We start from the raw sequence: 21300 nt of genomic DNA on the forward strand, positions 1-21300 counted from the left end.
CCCTATTTTGAGTTAATTTTTGAGAAGACGTGAGGTTTTCAAAATTAGGTCTAGGTTTTTTTAACATGTGAATATTCAGTTGATCCAGCATCATTTGTTGAAGACAATCCTTCCTCCACTGAATGCTCTTACACCTTTGTCAAAAAACATTTGGTCTTACTTACATGGGCCTATTTCTAGGTTCTCTATTCTGTTCTATTCCTTCTCCAATATGACACAGTCCTGATTATGTTAGTTACAGGATAAGTCTTAAAACCAAGTAGAATTACTCTAACTCTATATGAGAAGACTCTTAGACTATTAGAGAAGACTCTAACTCCATACGAGTCCCTTGGACTGCAAGGAGATCCAACCAGTCCATTCTGAAGGAGATCAGCCCTGGGATTTCTTTGGAAGGAATGATGCTAAAGCTGAAACTCCAATACTTTGGCCACCTCATGTGAAGAGTTGACTCATTGGAAAAGACTCTGATGCGGGAGGGATTGGGGGCAAGAGGAGAAGGGGACAACAGAGGATAAGATGGCTGGATGGCATCACTGACTCGATGGATGTGAGTCTCAGTGAACTCTGGGAGTTGGTGATGGACAGGGAGGCCTGGCGTGCTGCGATTCATGGGGTTGCAAAGAGTCAGACACGACTGAGCGACTGATCTGATCTGATACTTTTTTCTCAGAATTGTTTGAGCTATCTAGTTCCTTTGCCTTTCCACCTAAGTTTTAGATTAATCTTATCTATTGTTATAGTCTGTTCATGCTGCTATAACAGAGTACCATAGACAGGGTGGTTTAATATAACAGAAATTTAGTTCTCACAGTTCTGGAGGCTGGGAAGTCCAAGACCAAGCCACTGCCAGTTGCAGTGTCTGGTGAGAACTCACTCCCTGGTTTATAAAGAATCTTCTTGCTGTGTCCTCACATGATGGAAGGGTCAAGAGCATTCTCTGGGGTCTCTTTCATAAAGGCACAAATCCCATTTGTGCCGGCTCTGCCCTCATGAACTAATCACCTCCTAAAGGTCCCACCTCCAAATAGCATAATTTTGGGGATCAGGTTTCAACATATGGATTTTGGGAAGCAGGTGGTCCCAGGGGACACAAACATTTAGTCTACAGCATTTATATTTACAAAAAAATCTTGCCAGATAAATTCTCATTTTAAAAATCAATTATGTGTAGATGACTCCAAAATTTATATCTCTAAGACCAGCCTTTCTTTTGAGCTCCACAACTAAACACCCAACTACCAACCTGACAGCTACAATGGGTATTTATTTTGACTATGTTAATTTTGGGATGCTCATGTCAGGTTAATCCTTTGATCTTCTCCCATCTTAGTCAATGGCACCAAAAACCTCCTTTACAAGAGTTTGAGTATCTTTATATAGAAACATACACACACACACACACACACACACTCACACACACACCAGAACATGTCTTTTATCAATTTAAATATTTCAGTGTTCAATTGCTGTTAGAGTAAAATCTAAAAAATTCTTGCTTAAAGCCAACAAGGTCCTCTTATCACATACCCCTTCCTTCAGAGAAGTTCCAGCCTCAGGGCTTTCTGGTCCAAAGGCAATGAAAAAGGAAAGTGAGTGAGACACCTAGAGTGCAAAACAGAAGAACTTACAGACCCCTGAGAGTGAGTATCTTAAGTTTTGCTTCCCAGAGCCTTCAACTGCCCCACGCTAGTCCAGGCCTGGGTCCCAGCTTTTCCTGCCTTAGGGACTTTGTACTAGTCATCCCCACCAAGAAAGCTCTCCTCTCCTGATTCTTATGGTTAGCTCCAGTCAACTACTCCATCTAAAATAATAAAAACAATAGTAGCTAAGATTTACTAATCTCTTACATTGAGCCTGACTCTATTCCAAGCTCATTACTTTATTTAATCCTCCAAACAACCCTATATGATGAGTACTATCATAATCCCCATTTTACAGATAAGAGAATTGACAGAAGAAAGAGGCTAAGTAATTGCCCAGGAGCACAGAGCTCCCGGTAGTGACTTGGCTGGGAAACAACCCAGGTAACTTGATTTCAGAAACTGAGCGCTTGTTTATTTCTTTGACTCACTTACAATCTGCAACCGTCCTGCTTGTTTACTTGCTTACTGTCTTTCTTCATAGAATGTGAGTTCCATGAGGCAGCTTGATTTGTCTTTGATGTCCCCCCAAACTTAGTTATGCCTGACTGTGCTCAATGATCCGAAACATTTATGGAATGAATTCATTTAGAAAGACTGATCTTGTCCCCAAATAACCAAAATACTTAAAAATACTTATCTGTGAAAATCTCTGAAATAATTTCAAAATCTTACACCAAAGACTCCCTAACGAAAAATACACATGTATTGTTAACAGTTCCTAAGAATGGTGCATGGCTGTGCTGTGCTTAGTTGCTCAGTTTTGTCAGATACTTTGCGACCCCAGGGACTGTAGCCCCTCAGGCTCCTTTGTCCATGGAGGTTCTTCCACTCCAATACTGGAGTGGCTTGCCATGCCGTCCTCAGGGGATCTTCCCAACCCTGAAGGAATCGAACCCAGGTCTCCCACATTGCGGGCAGATTCTTTGCCAGCTGAGCAACCAGAGAAGCCCTGGTGCATGGCTACATTCTTTTAAATTTTTCTTTGGGCACAGGCATGTGCCCTATTCATTGATAGGTCTACTTTGGCAAAGATAATCACTGTGTTACGAATATTTCATCTAGAAATTAGAGTAGATGCAGTAAAGTGAGTTTGGGCTGCTTTCACCTTAAGTTGTTTGTACTGCTCCCTTTCCGAAAGTTTAAATCATTTCTTCTTCCCAGCTCATCTGATCCACTCTCTTGACTTTCCCCTTTCTTGATCATTTCCTTTCAGGGTTCTATATTTCTTATCTGTGAAAGTGTTCTGATGTCCTGAAGTTTCTAAATTTACGATGATATCCGATCACAAGAAATTCAAAGGAAGAATTCTTCTGATTCCTTTGTCGGCTCCCATTTATCTGCTCGCTACTTGAATGTGCAGGTGATGCTCCTTGAGGAAATATTCTGGCCAACAGCACTGGACGCACATTTGACAGCGGATTTGTGGGGGGGGGGACGGGTAAAGGGAATGGGAGCAAAAAGCCTACTTTTCGTGACATTTAAACCCCATTCTGCTCCTGCCACAAGTGGGGCTATTCTTTAAACTGTAAGAACTTCATCAGGCAAATACCCTAAAAAGAAAGAAGGATAAAACTCCCGCCCCCCGAAAAGTATCGGCAACACTGGCTACACGGTCAGGTCTGCCCGGCCTGTCACGCTGGCCAGTTTTCCTCTACCGAGGGTTTTATGACTGGCAGAACGGGCTCAGGGCCGCCGCGCGCGCTCACGCGCCTGCGCTGGAGGGTCCAAAGCCCGAACGCTGGCGCGTCGCGCCTGCCCGCAGGGCCTTTCCCGCGCAGGCTTACGCACTCCCCAGTGCGCAGGCGCAGATGGAACCGGTGGGCAGGCAGCCCTCCAGTGCCGTGCGGAGAGGGCCCGGTGGTATGGCGGCGGGAGCCCTACGCGGTCTAGCAGTGGCCGGTGGAGGCGAGAGTAGCGAGAGTGAGGATGACGGCTGGGAGATTGGGTATCTCGACCGGAAAGCTCAGGTAGCAAAGGAGGCCTTGTCTTGGCCGCACCTGGATCGGCCTTCCCTGGCCATGAAACCTCTTGCTTCCTTGCCTGTGTTTCCTTAAGTTTTTTTTCCAGTGTGAATACAGGCTTTTGGACTCCAGACAAACTCGCAGTTTCCCTGTCATTTCCCTACTGTGTTTTCCATCATATACGCCTTTTTAGGTTGTCAATATGGCTCTTCTGGGTTTGAACCCTTCACTACCCATTCCCTTTAAAGATCCCTTTTTAGTTATTAATTAGACACAAATTTTGTATTTTGCCTCCCCCCCTCAATCCCTAAAATGATGTACCTAAAACCAGTCATTATTGTTTCCCAATGCGGTGGGAATGAAAACATGTATAACAAGAATTTTTTTTTTTTTTAATTTTCTGTGTTCTTAGAAATTAAAAGGACCATTACCAGTTGAAGAAAGGCAGGAAACATTTAAGAAGGCTTTGACCACAGGCAATATTTCATTGGTCGAGGAGCTCCTAGATTCTGGTGAGAGTCAAGGGATGGTTTCAAACCTCGCACAGTTGTTTCAATGCACAGGGATTCCGTGTTTTAAAAGATATGAGTTGGCTTTATAATGGAAGCACAGTGAATGTTAGTCATATCAAGTGTCCTGCATATCTTACTTGACTCTGAGTTCTCTCTGCCTTATTTTTTCCTCTGATACAAATTTGGAATGCTACTGATTACCTTCTATCAGTTCTTCCACTACCTTCGAAAGGTCTACTCTGACTAATCCTACCGTGCTTTGATAATCTTGACTCACTTTTCTCAACATTTATCTGACTGTACTTTTGATTGTGAGTTTCTCAAGAGTTGTTCCCAGTTATGTACATTTTAGTTAAAGTCTTTGCCTGTGCTGGTTGTGTCAGTGTGTGAATGAGAACAAAGGAGGAATGTATCTGGATACCTTTTCCCGCCTATCGCCTGTTCAGTGTGCTTCTTTGGGAAAGTCATTTAAACTTCAGAGCATCTGTTTCTCTATAAAACATCATAATTATGTCTTGGGTCCCATGACGTTTTTCTGTTTGCTAAATATTTTTTTAAATTACCTTGACATGGAAGTGTGAATTGTTGATATTGACTGAAATTAATCAAAGGAGTAATAAGCATCCACTGTCTGCTTGTAAATACAAAACATTCCCACACAAAATTGTATATAGCAAAATGTTTTTCTTCTATGCTAGAGATGCATGGTTTAATGGAAAGTGAATCATTTGGGAAACAGTACAGTTCTGGGTTTGATTACTAGCCTGCTACTTGACTCTGTAATCCTGACCAAGTTAGGAAAACTTCTAAGCTTCAATGTCCCCATTTTCAAAAGCAAGATGCATTGGATCAAAGGGTTTCTATTTTTGGGGGAGGAGGAGAGATTAAAATGAGAGAATATATTCAAGTCTTGGAACATATAGGCATTATATAAATATTAACTGTTGTAACAAGTAAGGATTGTGTGACTTTATGGACAATGGAACTTGAGTTCATAGGTAAAGAATTAAATAAAATTTGAATAATTGAAAGAGGTGTAATACTAGGATATGAATACATGCAGGAGTGTGCATAGTGTTGGATGGGATGGAATAGGCAGAAATTCTTTTAGAAAAGAGAGCTTGTCTTGGGTAGTGGGACTAGATGCAGTGAAGTGATGGAGTCTCTTGAAAGGACTTGAAAAGAGCCTTCTGGTAAAGTATTGTGTCAACCTTTTAAAATTTGTCTTTAATTACAAAAAATTTTAAGTTCCTTCTAACAAACCAATAACAAATAGGTTTAAGTAGAAAAACACCTTTGTCCCCACTTTAACCCCCACTATCCTTAAAGTCTCACTTTAACGTGTAACTCCTGTTTTAGTATCTCCTGATTTCCTCCCAGAGGTCATCATTTAACACTTGAAAAAATATTTTTAATTTTTTGCCAAAGTCATACATATTTCCATACTAGTTGGAAATCTTAATAAAAAAATGAAAGCTCCTTTTGAGTCAGCCATTTTTAGTAGTCCAACAATATCTCTGGTTTTTGCTTTTCTGCTATGCACTAACGTTTTCAGTTCTCTTTAAATTATTAAGTATTTTGGACACTCAAAAATGTATGGAGACTTACCTTTTTCCTCCTGGAAATTAGCATTCTCCTATAGTTGGTATTTTTTATTCCTGTGCATGTCTTTATACATTTACCATATGTGTATATATCCACAAACAATATAGTGTTATTTTGAATCGTTTTTTTTTAAGCTATATAAAAATATCTTGTGTCGGTTCTTTTAAACTTATATTTTTGCATTTATGCTTAGAACATCATGTGTTTAATAATTTACTTTTTTGAGTTTAGGGGTGATGATTACTAAGAATTTTTATACTAAAATGCCGCATTTGCTTATCTTTATCTTCACATCTTTTCCTTTTTACTTTTGCTGTCACAGTTTGAACAGTAATATCAATAAGGAAAGAATAATTTTCTCTGATCTTATTCATATGCTTCAGTTGCAGCAGTTTAAAGAGAAAAATTTGTTAGAGAAGACAAGTTGGGACAGCAGTATATTGTTTATAGAATACTTAGTTTTCTGATGTTTTCTCCAAGGAATTATCATGTACCTTATATCAATTAAAGTTAGACAATTGGGAATTTGACAAATAATCTTTCAGCACCTTAGTGTTCCTACAGAACAATACTGAGTCTTCAGAGAAATAAAGTGAGTCCCTAACAAGTTTGCTTTCCTTCAGTGATATGACCTTTTGCAGATGAAATACTTTATAGCCAGACTCTAAAACCTGTCAAATATAAGGTATTAAGGGAAGGTTGTATTCAGTGGTTTTTCATATGCAGGTTTTCCTTCTTTGAAATACAAAGATGTTCTATTTTCTTTCTTTTCTTAAAATTAGCAGATATTTCTTAGGTTCAAGAGAGAGTTCACCATTTAAATATTGATCTCTTCATATAGCAAAGGCTTTACATAAATTTAATGGATTATGTTCACTGCCTCATTATAACTTTGTCTTTGTGTCATGCCTTCGATGCTCCTCCCTAGTCTTAGATCCAAACCTAGATTAGTTCACCAATTTTTTTATGTGACTAAACCAATCAGTGCTATTGGGGAAAATTAGATGACTTCACGGATTTGTACTATTAATGATTGATTTGAGGGTTTTAAGGGCATCTGGCTCTCTCTCATCCTTTCTTAACAGTTATCATCCATCTCTTCCTGTCTCACTCTGGATGGTGGCTATCTAAAACTTTATCCTACTTCTCAGGCCTGATATCTCATCTGTGCTTCTTCTTACTCTAGCTTATTGTTTCATTCATTTGTCCAAAGCAAACTTGATAGTTATTTTCTTTTTCATATGTCATTGTTTATTTTTAATGCCAGAACAGTATTCCTCATGCAATTTTAATATTTCATTAAGGCATTAACTTTCATATTATGAGCTGTATCCAAGGTTTTAATGTTTTTTTAATTAGCTTATTTTTTAATTGAAGATAATTGCTTTATAGAATTTTGTTTTTTGTCAAACCTCAACATGAATCAGCCATAGGTATACATATATCCTCTCCCTTTTGAATCCCCCTCCCATCTCTCCGCATCCCACCCCTCTAGGTTGATACAGAGCCCCTGTTTGAGTTTCCTGAGCCATACAGCAAATTCCTGTTGGGTATCTATTTTATATATGGTAATATAAGTTTCCATGTTACTCTTTTCATACATCTCACCCTCTCCTCCCCTCTCCCCATGCCCATAAGTCTTATCCTCTATGTCTTTCTCCACTGGTGCCCTGTAAATAAATTCTTCAGTACCATTTTTCTATATTTTTTATATATGTGTTAGAATATGATATTTATCCTCTTTCTGACTTACTTCACTCTGTATAATAGGTTCTAGGTTCATCCACTTCATTAGAACTGACTCAAATGTGTCCCTTTTTATGGCTGAGTAATATTCCATTGTGTGTATTACTACAACTTTTTTATCCATTCATCTGTCGATGGACATCTAGGCTGCTTCCATGTTCTAGCTATTGTAAATAGTGCTGCAATGAAAAATGGGATACATGTGTCTTTTTCAATTTTGGTTTCCTCAGGGTATATGCCTAGGAGTGGGATTGGTTGGTCATATGGTTATTTTATTCCTAATTTTTTAAGGAATCTCCATACCGTCTTCTGTAGTGACTGTATCACTTTACATTCCGACCAACAGTGCAAGAGCATTCCCTTTTCTCCACATCCTCTCCAGAATTTATTGTTTGTAGACTTTTTGATGATGGCCATTCTGCCCTGTGTGAGGTGATATCTCATTGTAGTTTTGATTTGTGTTTCTCTAATAATGAGAGATATTGAGCATCTTTTCATGTGTTTGTAAGCCATCTGTATGTCTTCTTTGCAGAAATGTCTGTTTAAGTCTTTTTCCCACTTTTTAATTGGGTTGTTTGTTTCTCTGGCATTGAGTTGTATGAGCTGATGTATATTTTGGAAATTAATCCTTTGTCAGTTGTTTCATTTACTATTATTTTCTCCCATTCAAAGAGTTGTCTTTTCACCTTGTTTATAGTTTCCTTTGCTGTGCAAAAGTTTTTAAGTTTAATCAGGTCCCACTTGTTTACTTTTGTTTTTATTTCCATTACTCTAGGAGGTGAGTCATAGAGGATCTTTCTTTGATTTATGTCATCAAGTGTTCTGCCTATGTTTTTCTCTAAGAGTTTTATAGTTTCTAATCTTACATTTAGGTCTTTAATCCATTTTGAGTTTATCTTTGTGTATGGTGTTAGGAGGTGTTCTAATTTCATTCTTTTACATGTAGCTGTCCAGTTTTCCCAGCACCATTTATTGAAGAGGCTGTCTTTGCCCCATTGTATACTCTTGCCTCCTTTGTCAAAAATAAGGTACTCATAGGTGCATGGGTTTATTTTGGGGCTTTCTATCTTGTTCCATTGGTGTGTATTTCTGTTTTTGTGCCAGTACCATACTATCTTGATGACTGTAGCTTTGTAGTATAATCTGATGTCAGGAAGGTTGATTCCTCTAGCTCCATTTTTCTTTCTTAAGACTGCTTTGGCTATTCGGGGTCTTTTGTGTTTCCATATGAATTGTGAAATTTTTTGTTCTAGTTCTGTGAAAAATGTCATTGGTAACTTGATAGGGATCACATTGAATCTGTAGATTGTGTTTAATAGTATAGTCATTTTCACAATATTGATTCTTCCTACCCAGGAATGTGGAATATCTTTCCATCTATTTATGTCGTCTTTGATTTCTTTCAGTAGTGTCTTATAATTTTCTGTGTACAGTTCTTTTGTCTCCTTAGGTAAGTTTATTCCTAGATATTTTATTCTTTTTGTTGCAGTGGTGAATGGGATTGATTCCTTAATTTCTCTTTCTGATTTTTCATTGTTTGTATATATAAATAGAAGTGATTTCTGTGTATTGATTTTGTATCCTGCAACTTTGCTAAATTCACTGATTAGCTCTAGTAATTTTCTCATATTATCTTTAGAGTTTTCAATGTACAGTCTCATGTCATCTTCAAACAGTGAGAGCTTTACTTCTTTTCTGATATGGATTCCTTATATTTCTTTTTCTTCTCTGATTGCTGTAGCTAGGACTTCCAGAACTATGTTGAATAATAGTGATGAAAGTGGATACCCTTGTCTTGTACCTTATCTTAGGGGGAATGCTTTCAGTTTTTCACCATTGAGAATGTTTGCTGTAGGCTTATCATATATGGCCTTTACTATGTTGAGGTAGGTTCCTTTTGTGCCCATTTTTTGAAGAGTTTTAATCATAAATGGGTGCTGAATTTTGTCAAAGGCTTTTTCTGCATCTGTTGAGATTATTATATGATTTTTATCTTTCGGCTTGTTAATATGGTGTATCACATTGATTGATTTGCATATATTGAAGAATCCTTGCATCCCTGGAATAAACCCAGCTTGATCATGGTGTATGAGCTTTTCGATGTGTTGCTGAATTCTATTTGCTAAAATTTTGTTGAGGAGTTTTGCATCTGTGTTCATCAGTGATATTGGCCTGTAGTTTTCTTTTTTTGTGTTGTCTTTGTCTGTTTTTGGTATCAGGGTGATGGTGGCCTCATAGAATGAGTTTGGAAGTGTTCCTTCCTCTGCAGTTTTTTGAAAGAGTTTTAGAAGGATAGGCATTAGCACTTCTCTAAGTGTTTGGTAGAATTCTCTTGTGAAGCCATCTGCTCCTGGGCTTTTGATTTTTGGAAGATTTTTTATCACACTTCAATTTCAGTGCTTGTAATTGGGTTGTTCATAATTTCTATTTCTTCCTGGTTCAGTCTTGGAAGATTGAACTTTTCTAAGAGTCTGTCCATTTCTTCCAGGTTATGCATTTTATTGCCTTATACTTGTTCATAATACTCTCTTATAATCCTTTGTATTTCTGCATTGTCTGTTGTAACCTCTCCTTTTTCATTTCTAATTTTGTTGGTTTGATCTTCTCTCTTTTTTTCTTGATGAGTCTGGATAAAGGTTTGTCAGTTTGGTTTATCGTCTCAAAGAACCAGCTTTTGGTTTTATTAATCTTTACTATTGTTTCTTTCATTTCTTTTTCATTTATTTCTGCTTGGATCTTTATGATTTATTTCTTTCTACTAATTTTGGGGTTTTTTTTGTTGTTGTTCTTCTTCTTTTTCTAGTTGTTTTAGGTGCAAAGTTAGGTTGTCTATTTGATGTTTTTTTGTTTGTTTATTTCTTGAGGTAGGATTGTATTACTTTAAACTTCCTTCTTAGAACTGCTTTTGCTGCATCCCATAGGTTTTAGGTTGTTGTGTTTTCATTGTTATTTGTTTCGAGAAATTTTTTGATTTCCCTTTTTATTTTTTCAGTAACCTGTTGGTTATTTAGGAATGTCTTGTTTAATCTCCATGTGTTTATGTTTCTTACAGTTTTCTTCTTGTAATTAATATCTAGTTTCATAGTGTTATGGTTGGAGAAGATGTTTGATATGATTCAAATTTTCTTGAATTTACTGAGGTTTGATTTGTGACCCAAGATGTGGTCTATCCTGGAGAATGTTCCATGTGCACTTTAAAAGGTGTATTCTTCTGCTTTTGGATTGAATGTCCTGAGATATCAATGAGATCCAGCTCATCTAATGTATCATTTAAGACTTGCATTTCCTTATTAATTTTCTGTTTTGATGATCTGTCCATTGGTATGAGTGGGGTGTTAAAGTCTCCTACTATTATTGTGTTACTGTCAGTTTCTCCTTTTATGTCTGTTAGTGTTTGTCTTATGTATTGAGGTGCTCCTATGATGGGTGCATAGGTATTTACAATTGTTATGTCTGCCTCTTGGATTGATCCCTTGATCATTAGGCAGTGTCCTTCCTTATGTCTTATAGTATTCTTTATTTTAAGGTCTATTTTGTCTGACATGAGGATTGCTATTCCAGCTTTCTTTTGCCTCCCATTTGCATGGAATATATTTTTCTGTCCTCTCACTTTCAGTCTATATGTGTCTTGAGGTCTGAAGTGGGTTTCTTGTAGACAGCATATATATAGGTCTTGTTTTTGTATCTATTCAGCCAGTCTGTGTCTTTTGGTTGGAGCATTAATCCATTTACATTTAAAGTAATTATTGATATATATGTTCCTATTGCCATTTTCTTTAATTGTTTGGGATTGATTTTGTATATCTTTTTCCTCTCTTGTTTTTCTTGACTATATGCTGCTAAGTTGCTTCAGTCGTGCCCGACTCTGTGCGACCCATAGATGGCAGCCCACCTGGCTCCCCCATCCCTGGGATTCTCCAGGCAAGAATACTGGAGTGGGTTGCGTCTATACAAGTCCCTTTAACATTTGTTGTAAAACTGGTTTGGTGGTACTGAATTCTCTTAAGTTTTGCTTGTCTGAAAAGCTTTTTATTTCTCAATCAATTTTGAATGAGATCCTCGCCAGGTACAGTAATCTTGGTTGTAGATTTTTCTCTCTCAGTACTTTAAATATATCCTGCCATTCTCTTCTGGCCTGCAGAGTTTCTGCTGAAAGATCAGCTGTTAAATGTATGGGGTTTCCCTTGTATGTTACTTTTTGCTTTTCCCTTGCTGGTTTTAATATTCTTTCTTTGTGCTTAATCTATGTTAATTTGATTAGTATGTGTCTTGTGTGTTTTTCCTTGGGTTTATCCTGTATGGGACTTTGTGCTTCTTGAACTTGATTATTTCCTTTTCCATGTTGGGGAAATTTTCAACTATAATCTCTTCAAAACTTTTCTCATACCCTTTCTTTTTCTTTTCTTCTTCTGGGCCCCCATAATTCAAATGTTGGTGCGTTTGATATTGTCCCATAGGTCCTCACTTCTTTTCATTGTTTTTACTTTATTCTGCTCTTCAGAAGTTATTTCCACCACTTTATCTTCCAGCTCACTGATTCGTTCTTCTCCTTCAGATATTCTGCTATTCATTCCTTTTAGGGTATTTTTAATTTCTGTAATTGTGTTGTCTCTGTATGTTTATTCTTTAATTCTTCTAGGTCTTTGTTAATTGATTCTTGCATTTTCTCCATTATGTTTTCAAGGTTTTTGACCATCTTTACTATCACTATTCTGAATTCTTTTTCAGATAGTTTGCCTATTTCCTCTTCATTTATTTGGACTTATGTGTTTATAGTTTGTTCCTTCATTTGTGTAATATTTCTCTGTCTTTTCATTGTTTTTTTTTTTAACTTATTGTGTTTGAGGTCTCCTTTTCCCAGGCTTCAAGGCTGAATTCTTCCATTGTTTTCTGCCCTCCTAAGGTCGGTCCAGTGGTTTGTGTAAGCTTGTATAGGGTGAGATTTGTGCTGAGTTTTTTTGTTTGTTTTTCCTCTGATGGCCATGGCTGAGTTAGGTGGTAATCCTGTTTGCTGATGATTGCGTTTGTATATTTGTTTTGTTTGTTGTTTGGATGAGTACACAGGGTGGTTGGGTGATGCCAGCTGTTGTATTCAAATGGTTTCCTTTTTGTGAGTTCTCACTATTTGATACTCCATAGAGTTAGTTCTCTGGTAGTCTAGGGTCGTGGAGTCAGTGCTCCTACTCCAAAGACTCAGGGCTTGATCTGTGAAAAATTCTGCTCCATGGTTTAAATTCTGTTCTTGGGCCTTCTCAAGAGTCTTTCGACCTCTTAGCTCTGCTTCTCTCTGTGTTGTTTCCACTTATGATAGGTTCTCCAGTTAGATGGGCAAAAGGCTTCTGACAGCACTAGACTCATGTCCATCCTCTCAGCAGCCCCAGCTGAAAAAACGTACCCCTTCCTCACAAGTTTAAGCAAAGAATCTGATATTGTCTATTTATTCTTTTTTAACACTTCTCTTCCTCAAAGTAATTTTACATTCCACTAACCGTGCCTTTGAACTATCCTTTTGTATTCCTTCGCTTTCTCAACTGCCCTTGCTCTGACTTTTGCCTGGACTTGTAACCTCATTACCAGGTCTCCCTGCCTCCTATCGCACTCTCAGCAGTGGTACCTAAATTGTCTTCTTATAATACAATTGTAATAATGTAAGTCTCTGAATCACAAAGTACAGTCTACATTTCTTAACAGAGCTTTCATAATCAAACCCTAACCTACCTTTTTAGCCTCATGTTTGGCCAGTAACCCATGGTTAAATTCTGCATTCAGAAGGAAGTTAAGAGAGTTTTAATAAGGAGTATTTTTGATATTTGCCACCATAGACATGTGTGATAATATTCTAACTAAAAAGACATTTTTACATCTGTGAAACTTCCCAACTGCCCTAGAAAGGAAAAGGTAGCATGTAAAAACCTGTCCTAATATAGATAACATATTATATGAAAAAAAGCCTTCCTGGTAGCTCAGTGGTAAAGAATCCACCCACTAATGCAGGAGATGTGGGAGATGTGGGTTCAATCTCTGGTCAGGAAGATCCCCTGCAGAAGGAAATGGCAACTCACTCCATATTCTTTCCTGGAAAATCCCACGGACAGAGGAGCCTGGCAGACTACAGTCTATGGGGTTGCAAAGAGTCAGAAACCACTGAGCAGCTGAACAACAAATATATGAAAAATATATTTGACAGATCCAGTCTCTTGAAATATAGTGACATGGAAGTGAACTATCGCGAAAGTGAAGTTAGCTATTTTATTATTGGAGAAGGCAATGGCAACCTGCTCCAGTACTCTTGCCTGGAGAATCCCATGGACAGAGGAGCCTGGTAGGCTACAGTCCATGGGGTAGCTAAGAGTCGGACACGACTGATTCACATATAATTATTTTCTATTTTTCTTAAGCTGTTACTACCAAGAAATTCCCTTCCATTGTGAAGTACATGGTGTATGTCACTGTGTGCAGTGCTTTTAACATATTAATGTGACATGGATTTGTTTGTTTTGGTGAAGGACTTTTAAAAGCTTGTTTTTGTATTAACAGGCATCAGTGTAGATACCAGCTTTCAGTATGGGTGGACTTCCCTTATGTATGCTGCTAGTGTTTCCAATGTAGAGCTGGTTCGGGTCCTTCTGGACAGAGGTGCTAATGCAAGCTTTGATAAGGGTAAGATGTTTTAAATATTTAAAATATGTGAACATTTACTTTGTATACTTCTCTATTTAGAAACCAAATTACATTCTCTTTGGGGTAGTGATACATACTTTTTCCATGCTCTATTTTCATATATTCACTTCAAAATAAAAACTTTGCTCTTAAAAAATCATAATAAGGGTAAAATGAGGTAACTGATTATTTTTACTGTGATTTTCTTGATCCCCAAGCAACTGTTATACAAAGTGAAAGAAACTTAAAGGAGTTTTAAAAAAATATCTTCCTGTTAGTTACATAAACAGAAAACCAAATTAGAAACCATAGATATTTTGAAAAACCTTTCCAAAGAGGTAGATTCCATTTACATTACCATTATAACAGATTATGTTATTAATATGTACCTTTAAAGTCTGTGCTAGAGAGTTTTGGTTATTTTTATGGTAAAACACAGTGAAAGAAAACATTGAAAAACTGGTAACTTAGTGGAAAATTGCTTGAAAATCAGTCTTTTGAATTTACAACTCAATTCTGAATTATATCATTTAAAAATTGTTTCAAAGATAATTATTAAGTCCATTTCTTTGTTATTAAATAATTTCTATTTATTATTGCTTTGAATAAGAGTATATGTGCAAATCCTATTTAATTATGTTGAATAACTATTTTTACATGTTTACAATAGACAGATTTACTTTTTAATTCAGATATAGTTTTCATGTGAGAATTTTCATATTAACTTTGTACTGCATTTGATATTTGTAAGATCATTTCTATTCTGTTTTCTCATATATATATTTTATGTAATTTCATGTCTTAGCAATAGTTCTATGTTTAATCTGTTGCTGTGGTAGGTTTTTCTTTTTATTATGTCATTTAAAATATCACTAAATGAAAGCTATACTTAAATTTTTGAAAATGTAAAATGTTCTGCCCAAAAAATTGATCAGTAGTTTTCTTTCTTTCCTTTTTGTAAACAGAGAATACCTTACAGTTATAAAACATATTTTGCCCAGCATGTCTTCATAAATTATTTTGTGTATCTCACAGGCCCACACAGGTAGAGGGCAGACATTAGCTTCTCAACTGTAAGTTAAATCTACTAAGAGACTAAGATATCACTGGAGTCATAGTTTATCAGTGACAGAACTGGGACCAGAATCTAGATTTCTATGTTTAGTCAATAATGAACCACAAATATAAACCATGGCTGGCATGACTTAGTTTAAGTTCCCCAGTTCTTACTTGAGAATTATTTTTTGCCTTTTAATTAACCCTGATCTCCACTGATGCCGTAGGAGCCAAGGGAAGAAGAGTTTTAGGAAATGGGATGAGCTGAGAGAGATCAAGTAGGCAAGGACTAAAAAGAAACCTATAGGTGTAGCAGTTAGGACATCTTCAGTAGGAGGGTTTGGGCATAAGCCAGATATCAGTGAGTTGTTAAATGAGTGAGAAGCAAAGAAGTGAAATCAGAGAATATCAATCATTGTTTTTTATCCATGTGTTCAAGGCAAATTTTAATCAACCAAAAACTGTTCAGTTCCAGGCGGTAAATCTGCACAGAGCCCATGCTCTGAACCACTTTCCTATCCTCTTGAAGAAATGAGAATAGGGAAAGGAAATTACTAAATGAATTGTAAATATACTTTGGAAATTGTTCATCACTCATCTCATTTTTAGGTGAAGAAATACAAAATTACCAGTTAAGAACAAGAGATTTGGGAATAAGTTACAGAAGTTTAAGAATGCAGTAAATATTTAGAATGTTTTGAATGATAAAAGAAGTCAGCTAGTTACAATTTCTGATGTGTGTGGGGTTTTCTTCACTTTTCCTTTCATTATAGATAAGCAAACTGTTTTGATTACTGCATGTTCTGCTCGTGGCTCAGAGGAAAAGATCTTGAAGTGTATAGAGCTACTACTTTCAAGAAATGCTGATCCAAATGTTGCTTGTAGGTAAGAATCTTACTGTTTGTTCAAAAATGATGAAGATGTACTTTTCTTTGATTATTAGTCTTTTCTTTGGTAAACATTTTACAGCATGATTTTTTAAAAATCATAACCATTGTGTGTTTACTTGGCCATATAACTGATGAATGAAAATAGGTCATAAGGTCATGATTCCAATTGTATAAGTGTGTCAAAGGACAGGTATATCATCAAAAGTAGTCTTTCATATTTTAATTTTAGAAGAATGTCCTAAGAAGTTGATGTGAACGGAAGAAAGACAATTATTAACTGTATCACTTGCCTTTGAATTACACACTCAAAAGAATATGATAATTGAGCTATAATAGTAAAGCCTCTTCGGAGAAGGTGATGGCACCCCACTTCAGTACTTTTGCCTGGAAAATCCATGGACAGAGGAGCCTGGTAGGCTGCAGTCCATGGGGTCGCTAAAAGTCGGACACGACTGAGCAACTTCACCTTCACTTTTCACTTTCATGCATTGGAGAAGGAAATGGCAACCCACTCCAGTGTTCTTGCCTGGAATATCCCAGGGACGGCGGAGCCTGGTAGGCTGCCGTCTATGGGGTCTCACAGAGTCGGATACAACTGATACGACTTAGCAGCAGCAGCAGTAAAGCCTCTTAGCATTCTGTCTATAAACACTTATCAACAGAAGTCTGTTTCAGTGTGTAAAGTAGCATGGAAGCCCTTTTGTATTCTGTAGATATAATGAAAATGACAGAGTCTTAGTCTGTATATAATATGAAAAAAAGAAAAAGAGAATTTTACCTGTATTACAGACAGGAAGATAATTCTAGATCTTAAAATGGAAGTGATTCACTAGTCAAATGTACCACTTGGTTCTATTTGCACTAAAGGTGAAGAGAAGAATAAAAATTAGGACAAAACTATTGAGTTCCCTTTGTTGTTCAGTCACTCAGTCCTGTTGGTTTGCAACCCCATGAATTGTAGCATGCCAGGCTTCCCTATCTTTCACCATCTCCTGGAGTTTGCTCAGACTCATATCCATTGAGCCAGTGATGCTGTCCAAGCATCTTATCCTTTGTTGCCCACTTCTCCTCCTGCCTTCAATCATTCCCAGTATCAGAGTTAGCTCTGCGCATCAGGTGGTCACAGTATTGGAGCTTCAGCTTCAGCCTCAGTCCTTCCAATGAATAGTCACGGTTGATTTCGTTTAGGATTGACTGGTTTGATCTCCTTGCAGTTCAAGGGACTCTCAAGTCTTCCCTAGCACCACAGTTCGAAGGCATCAGTTCTTTGGTGCTCAGCCTTCTTTATTATCCAGCTCTCGTGTCCATACATGACTACTAGAAAAACCATAACTTTGACCAATACGGACCTTTGTCAGGAAGTAATGTCTCTGCTTTTTAATATGCTATGTAGGTTTGTCATTGCTTTTCTTCGAAGGAGCAAGCAAGTCTTTAATTTCATGATTAGTCACCATTAACACTGATTTTGGAGCCCAAGAAAATAGTCAGCTACTGTTTCCATTGTTTCCCTGTCTATTTGCCATGAAGTGATGGGACCAGATGCCATGATCTTCGTTTTCTGAATGTTGAGTTTTAAGCCAGCTCTTTCACTCTCCTCTTTCACCTTCATCAAGAGGCTCTTTAGTTCCTCTTCGCTTTCTGCCATAAAGATGGTATCATCTGCATATCTGAGGTTATTGATATTTCTCCCAGCATTCTTGATTCCAGCTGGTGTTTCATCCAGCCCGGCGGCATTCCTCATAATGTACTCTGCATATAAGTTAAATAAGCAGGGTGACAATATACAGCCTTGATGTACTCCTTTCCCAATTTGGAACCAGTCTGTTGTTCCATGTCCGGTTCTAATTGTTGCTTCTTGACCTACATACAGATTTCTCAGGAGGCAGGTCAGGTGGTTTGGTATTCTCACTTCTATAAGAATCCTCCACAGTTTGTTGTGATCTACACAGTCAAAGGCTTTAGCATATTCAATGAAGCAGAAGTAGATGTTTTTCTGGAATTCTCTAGCTTTTTCTATGATCCAGCAGATGTTTGTAATTTGATCTCGGGTTCCTCTGTCTTTTCTAAATCCAGCTTGTATATTGGGAAGTTCTTCATTCACATACTATTGAAGCCTAGCTTGAAGGATTTTGAGTATTATTACTTTGCTAGCATGTGAAATGAGCTCAGTTGTACAGTAGTTTGAACATCCTTTGGCATTGCCCTTCTTTGGTACTGGAATGAAAACTGACCTTTTCCGGTCCTGTGACCATGGCAGAGTTTTGCTGGAATATTGAGTGGAGCACTTTCATAGCATCATCTTTAAGAATTGCTCAACTGGAATTCTATCACCTCTACTTGCTTTATTCATAGTGATGTTTCCTAAGGCCCACGTGACTTCACATTCCAGGATGTCTGGCTCTGGGTGAGTGATAACCACTTTACCATCATGGTTATCCAGGTCATTAAGATCTTTTTTTGTATAGTTGTGTCTATTCTTGTCACTTCTTCTTAATATCTTCTGCTTCTGTTAGGTCCTTAGTGTTTCTGTCCTTTATTTTGCCCATCTTTACATGGAATATTCCCTTTGTATCTCTGATTTTCTTGATGAGATCTCTACTCTTTCCCATTCTATTGTTTTCCTCTATTTCTTTGCATTGTTCACTTAAAAGGATTTCTTATCTCTCCTTGCTGTTGTCTGGAACTCTGCATTCAGATTGGTATATCTTTCCTTTTCTCCTTTGCTTTTTGCTTCTCTTCTTTTCTCAGCTATTTGTAAGGCCTCCTCAGACAACCATTTTGTCTTTTTGTATTTATTTTTCTTGGGGATGGTTTTGATCACTGCCTCCTGTACCGTGTCATGAACCTCTGTCTGTAGTTCTTCAGGCACTCTGTCTATCATATCTAATCCCTTGAATCTATTTGTCACTTCCACTGTATAATCATAAGGGATTTGATTTAGGTCATACCTGAATGGCCTTGTGGTTTTCCCTACTTTTTTCAATTTAAGTCTGAATTTTACAATAAGAAGTTCATGATCTGAGCCACAGTCAGGTCCCAGTCTTGTTTTTGCTGGCTGCATAGAGCTTCTCCATCTTCGGCTACAAGGAATATAATCAGTCTGATTTTGGTATTGACAACTGGTGATGTCCACATGTACAGTTGTCTCTTGTGATGTTGGAAGAGGGTGTGTGCTATGACCTGGGGGTTCTCTTGCTAAAACTCTGTTAGGCTTTCCCCCGCTTCATTTTGTACTCCAAGGCCAAACTTGCCTTGTTTCTCTAGGTATGTCTTGACATCCTGCTTTTGCATTCCAGATGATGAAAAGGACATCATCTTTTTGTGTGTTTTTGGTGTTAATTCTAGAAGGTCCTGTAAGTCTTCATAGGACCATTCAACTTTAGCTCTTTCACCATTAGTGGTTGGGGCATAGACTTGAATTACTGTGATGTTGAACAATTTGCCTTGGAAACTAACCAGGATCATTCTGTTGTTTTTGAGCTTGCACGCATGTACTGCATTTCGAACTCTTTTGTTGACTGTTAGGGCTACTCCATTTCTTCTCAGGGATTCTTGCCCACAGTAGTAGATATAATGATCATCTGAATTAAATTTGCCCATTCCAGTCCATTTTAGTTCACTGATTCCTAAAAGGTCAATATTCACTCTTGCCATCTCCTGTTTGACCACTTCCAATTTATCTTGATTCATGGACCTAACATTCCAGGTTCCTATGTAGTGTTCTTTATAGCATCAGACTTGACTTTCACCATCAGACACATCCACAGCTGAGCATTGTTTCCACTTTGGCTCAGCCTCTTCATTCCTTCTGGAGCTATTTCTCTGCTTTTCTCCAGTAGCATATTAGACACCTTCCAACCTGGGGAGCTCATCTTTCAATGTCATGTCTTTTTGCCTTTTCATACTGTTCATGGGGTTCTCAAGGCAAGAAGGCTGAAGTGGTTTGTCATTGCCTTCGCCAGTGGACCACATTTTGTCGGAACTCTCCACCATGACCCATCCATCTTGGGTGGTCCTAAACAGCATGACTCATAGTTTCATTGAGTTGGGCAAGGTTGTGGTCCATGTGATCATTTGGTTATATTTCTGTGATTGTGGTTTTCATTCTGTCTGCCCTCTGATGGATGAGGATAAGAGGCTTCTGCAAGCTTCCTATTGGGAGGGACTGGCTGTGGGGAAAACTGGGTCTTGTTCTGGTGGGCAGAGCCATGCTCAGTAACTGTTTCATCCAATTCTCTGCTGATGGGTGAAGGGCTGTATTCTTTCCCTGTAGTTGAGGCTAAACTATGGTAGGGGTAATGGCGATAATGGCAACATCCTTCAAGAGGACTTTTGCCAGCACGCCTGGCCTCCTTGGACTACTGTAGTCAGTATCCTGACCCTGCGGTAGGCCACTGTCAACCCACACCTCTGCCAGAGACTCTCAAGCACACACAGACAAGACTGGCTCAGTCTTCTTTTGGGGTCACTGCTCCTTTCTCCTGAGTCTTGGTGTGCACAAGATTTTGTTTGTGCCCCTCAAGAGTCTGTTTCCCCAGTCCTTTGGAAATTCTGTAATCAAATCCTGCTGACCTCCAAAGTCAGATTCCCTGGGGATACTCAGTCCCTTTGATGGGAAAGGGACTTCCCAGGTTGGGAAGTCTGTTGTGGGGCCTAGAACTTTTGCAGCAGTGTGAGAACTTTGTTCTCCAGTTCGTGAGTTGCCTGCTCGGCAGCTCTATAGTGGGGTTAATGGTGATCTCCTCCAAGAGGCTATATACGCCATGCCTCCTAGGACTGCTGTTGCCAGAGCCTCTGTCCCCACGGCAGGCCACTGCTGATTCACATCTCCACAGAAGACCCTCAAACACTTAAAGGTAGATCTGGCTCAGTCTCTTGTGGGGGTCACTGCTCCTTTTCCTTTGCCCTGGTGCACACAAGGTTTTGCTTGTGCCCGCCAAGGGTCTCTGGCGGGTACGAGGTTTGATTTTAAATGCAATTGCATCCCTCCAGCCATCTTGTTGTGGCTTCTCCTTTGCCCTTGGTTGTGGGGTATCTTCTTTTTGGTGGGTTCCAACATTTGCCTGCCCATAGTTGTTCAGCAGCTAGTTGCAATTTTGGTGTTCTCGCAGAAGATGAGCACTCGTCTTATATGCTGCTGCTGCTAAGTCACTTCAGTTGTGTCTGACTCTGTGCAACCCCATAGACGGCAGCCCACCAGGCTCCCCCATCCCTGGGATTCTCC

At 38.3% G+C, this 21300-nt stretch overlaps 1 protein-coding gene across 2 annotated transcripts in view; it reads left to right on the plus strand.

The window, feature by feature from the left end:
• The first annotated feature begins 3416 nt into the window (after positions 1 to 3416).
• The window catches only part of ASZ1 (ankyrin repeat, SAM and basic leucine zipper domain containing 1), a 74424-nt gene continuing 56540 nt past the window's right edge, over positions 3417 to 21300 (plus strand). Inside the window, exons 1-4 of one of the 2 annotated variants that reach the window (XM_006065935.4) lie at positions 3417 to 3613; positions 4020 to 4119; positions 14008 to 14130; positions 15960 to 16071. In XM_006065935.4, the coding sequence (XP_006065997.3) occupies positions 3455 to 3613; positions 4020 to 4119; positions 14008 to 14130; positions 15960 to 16071 (494 nt within the window). In that variant the 5' untranslated portion in view covers positions 3417 to 3454. The remainder of the gene's footprint in view (positions 3614 to 4019; positions 4120 to 14007; positions 14131 to 15959; positions 16072 to 21300) is intronic. The other variant, XM_025291140.3, reaches the window with a different exon arrangement.

Source organism: Bubalus bubalis, chromosome 8, assembly GCF_019923935.1.
Source record: "Bubalus bubalis isolate 160015118507 breed Murrah chromosome 8, NDDB_SH_1, whole genome shotgun sequence".
NCBI lineage: Eukaryota > Metazoa > Chordata > Mammalia > Artiodactyla > Bovidae > Bubalus > Bubalus bubalis.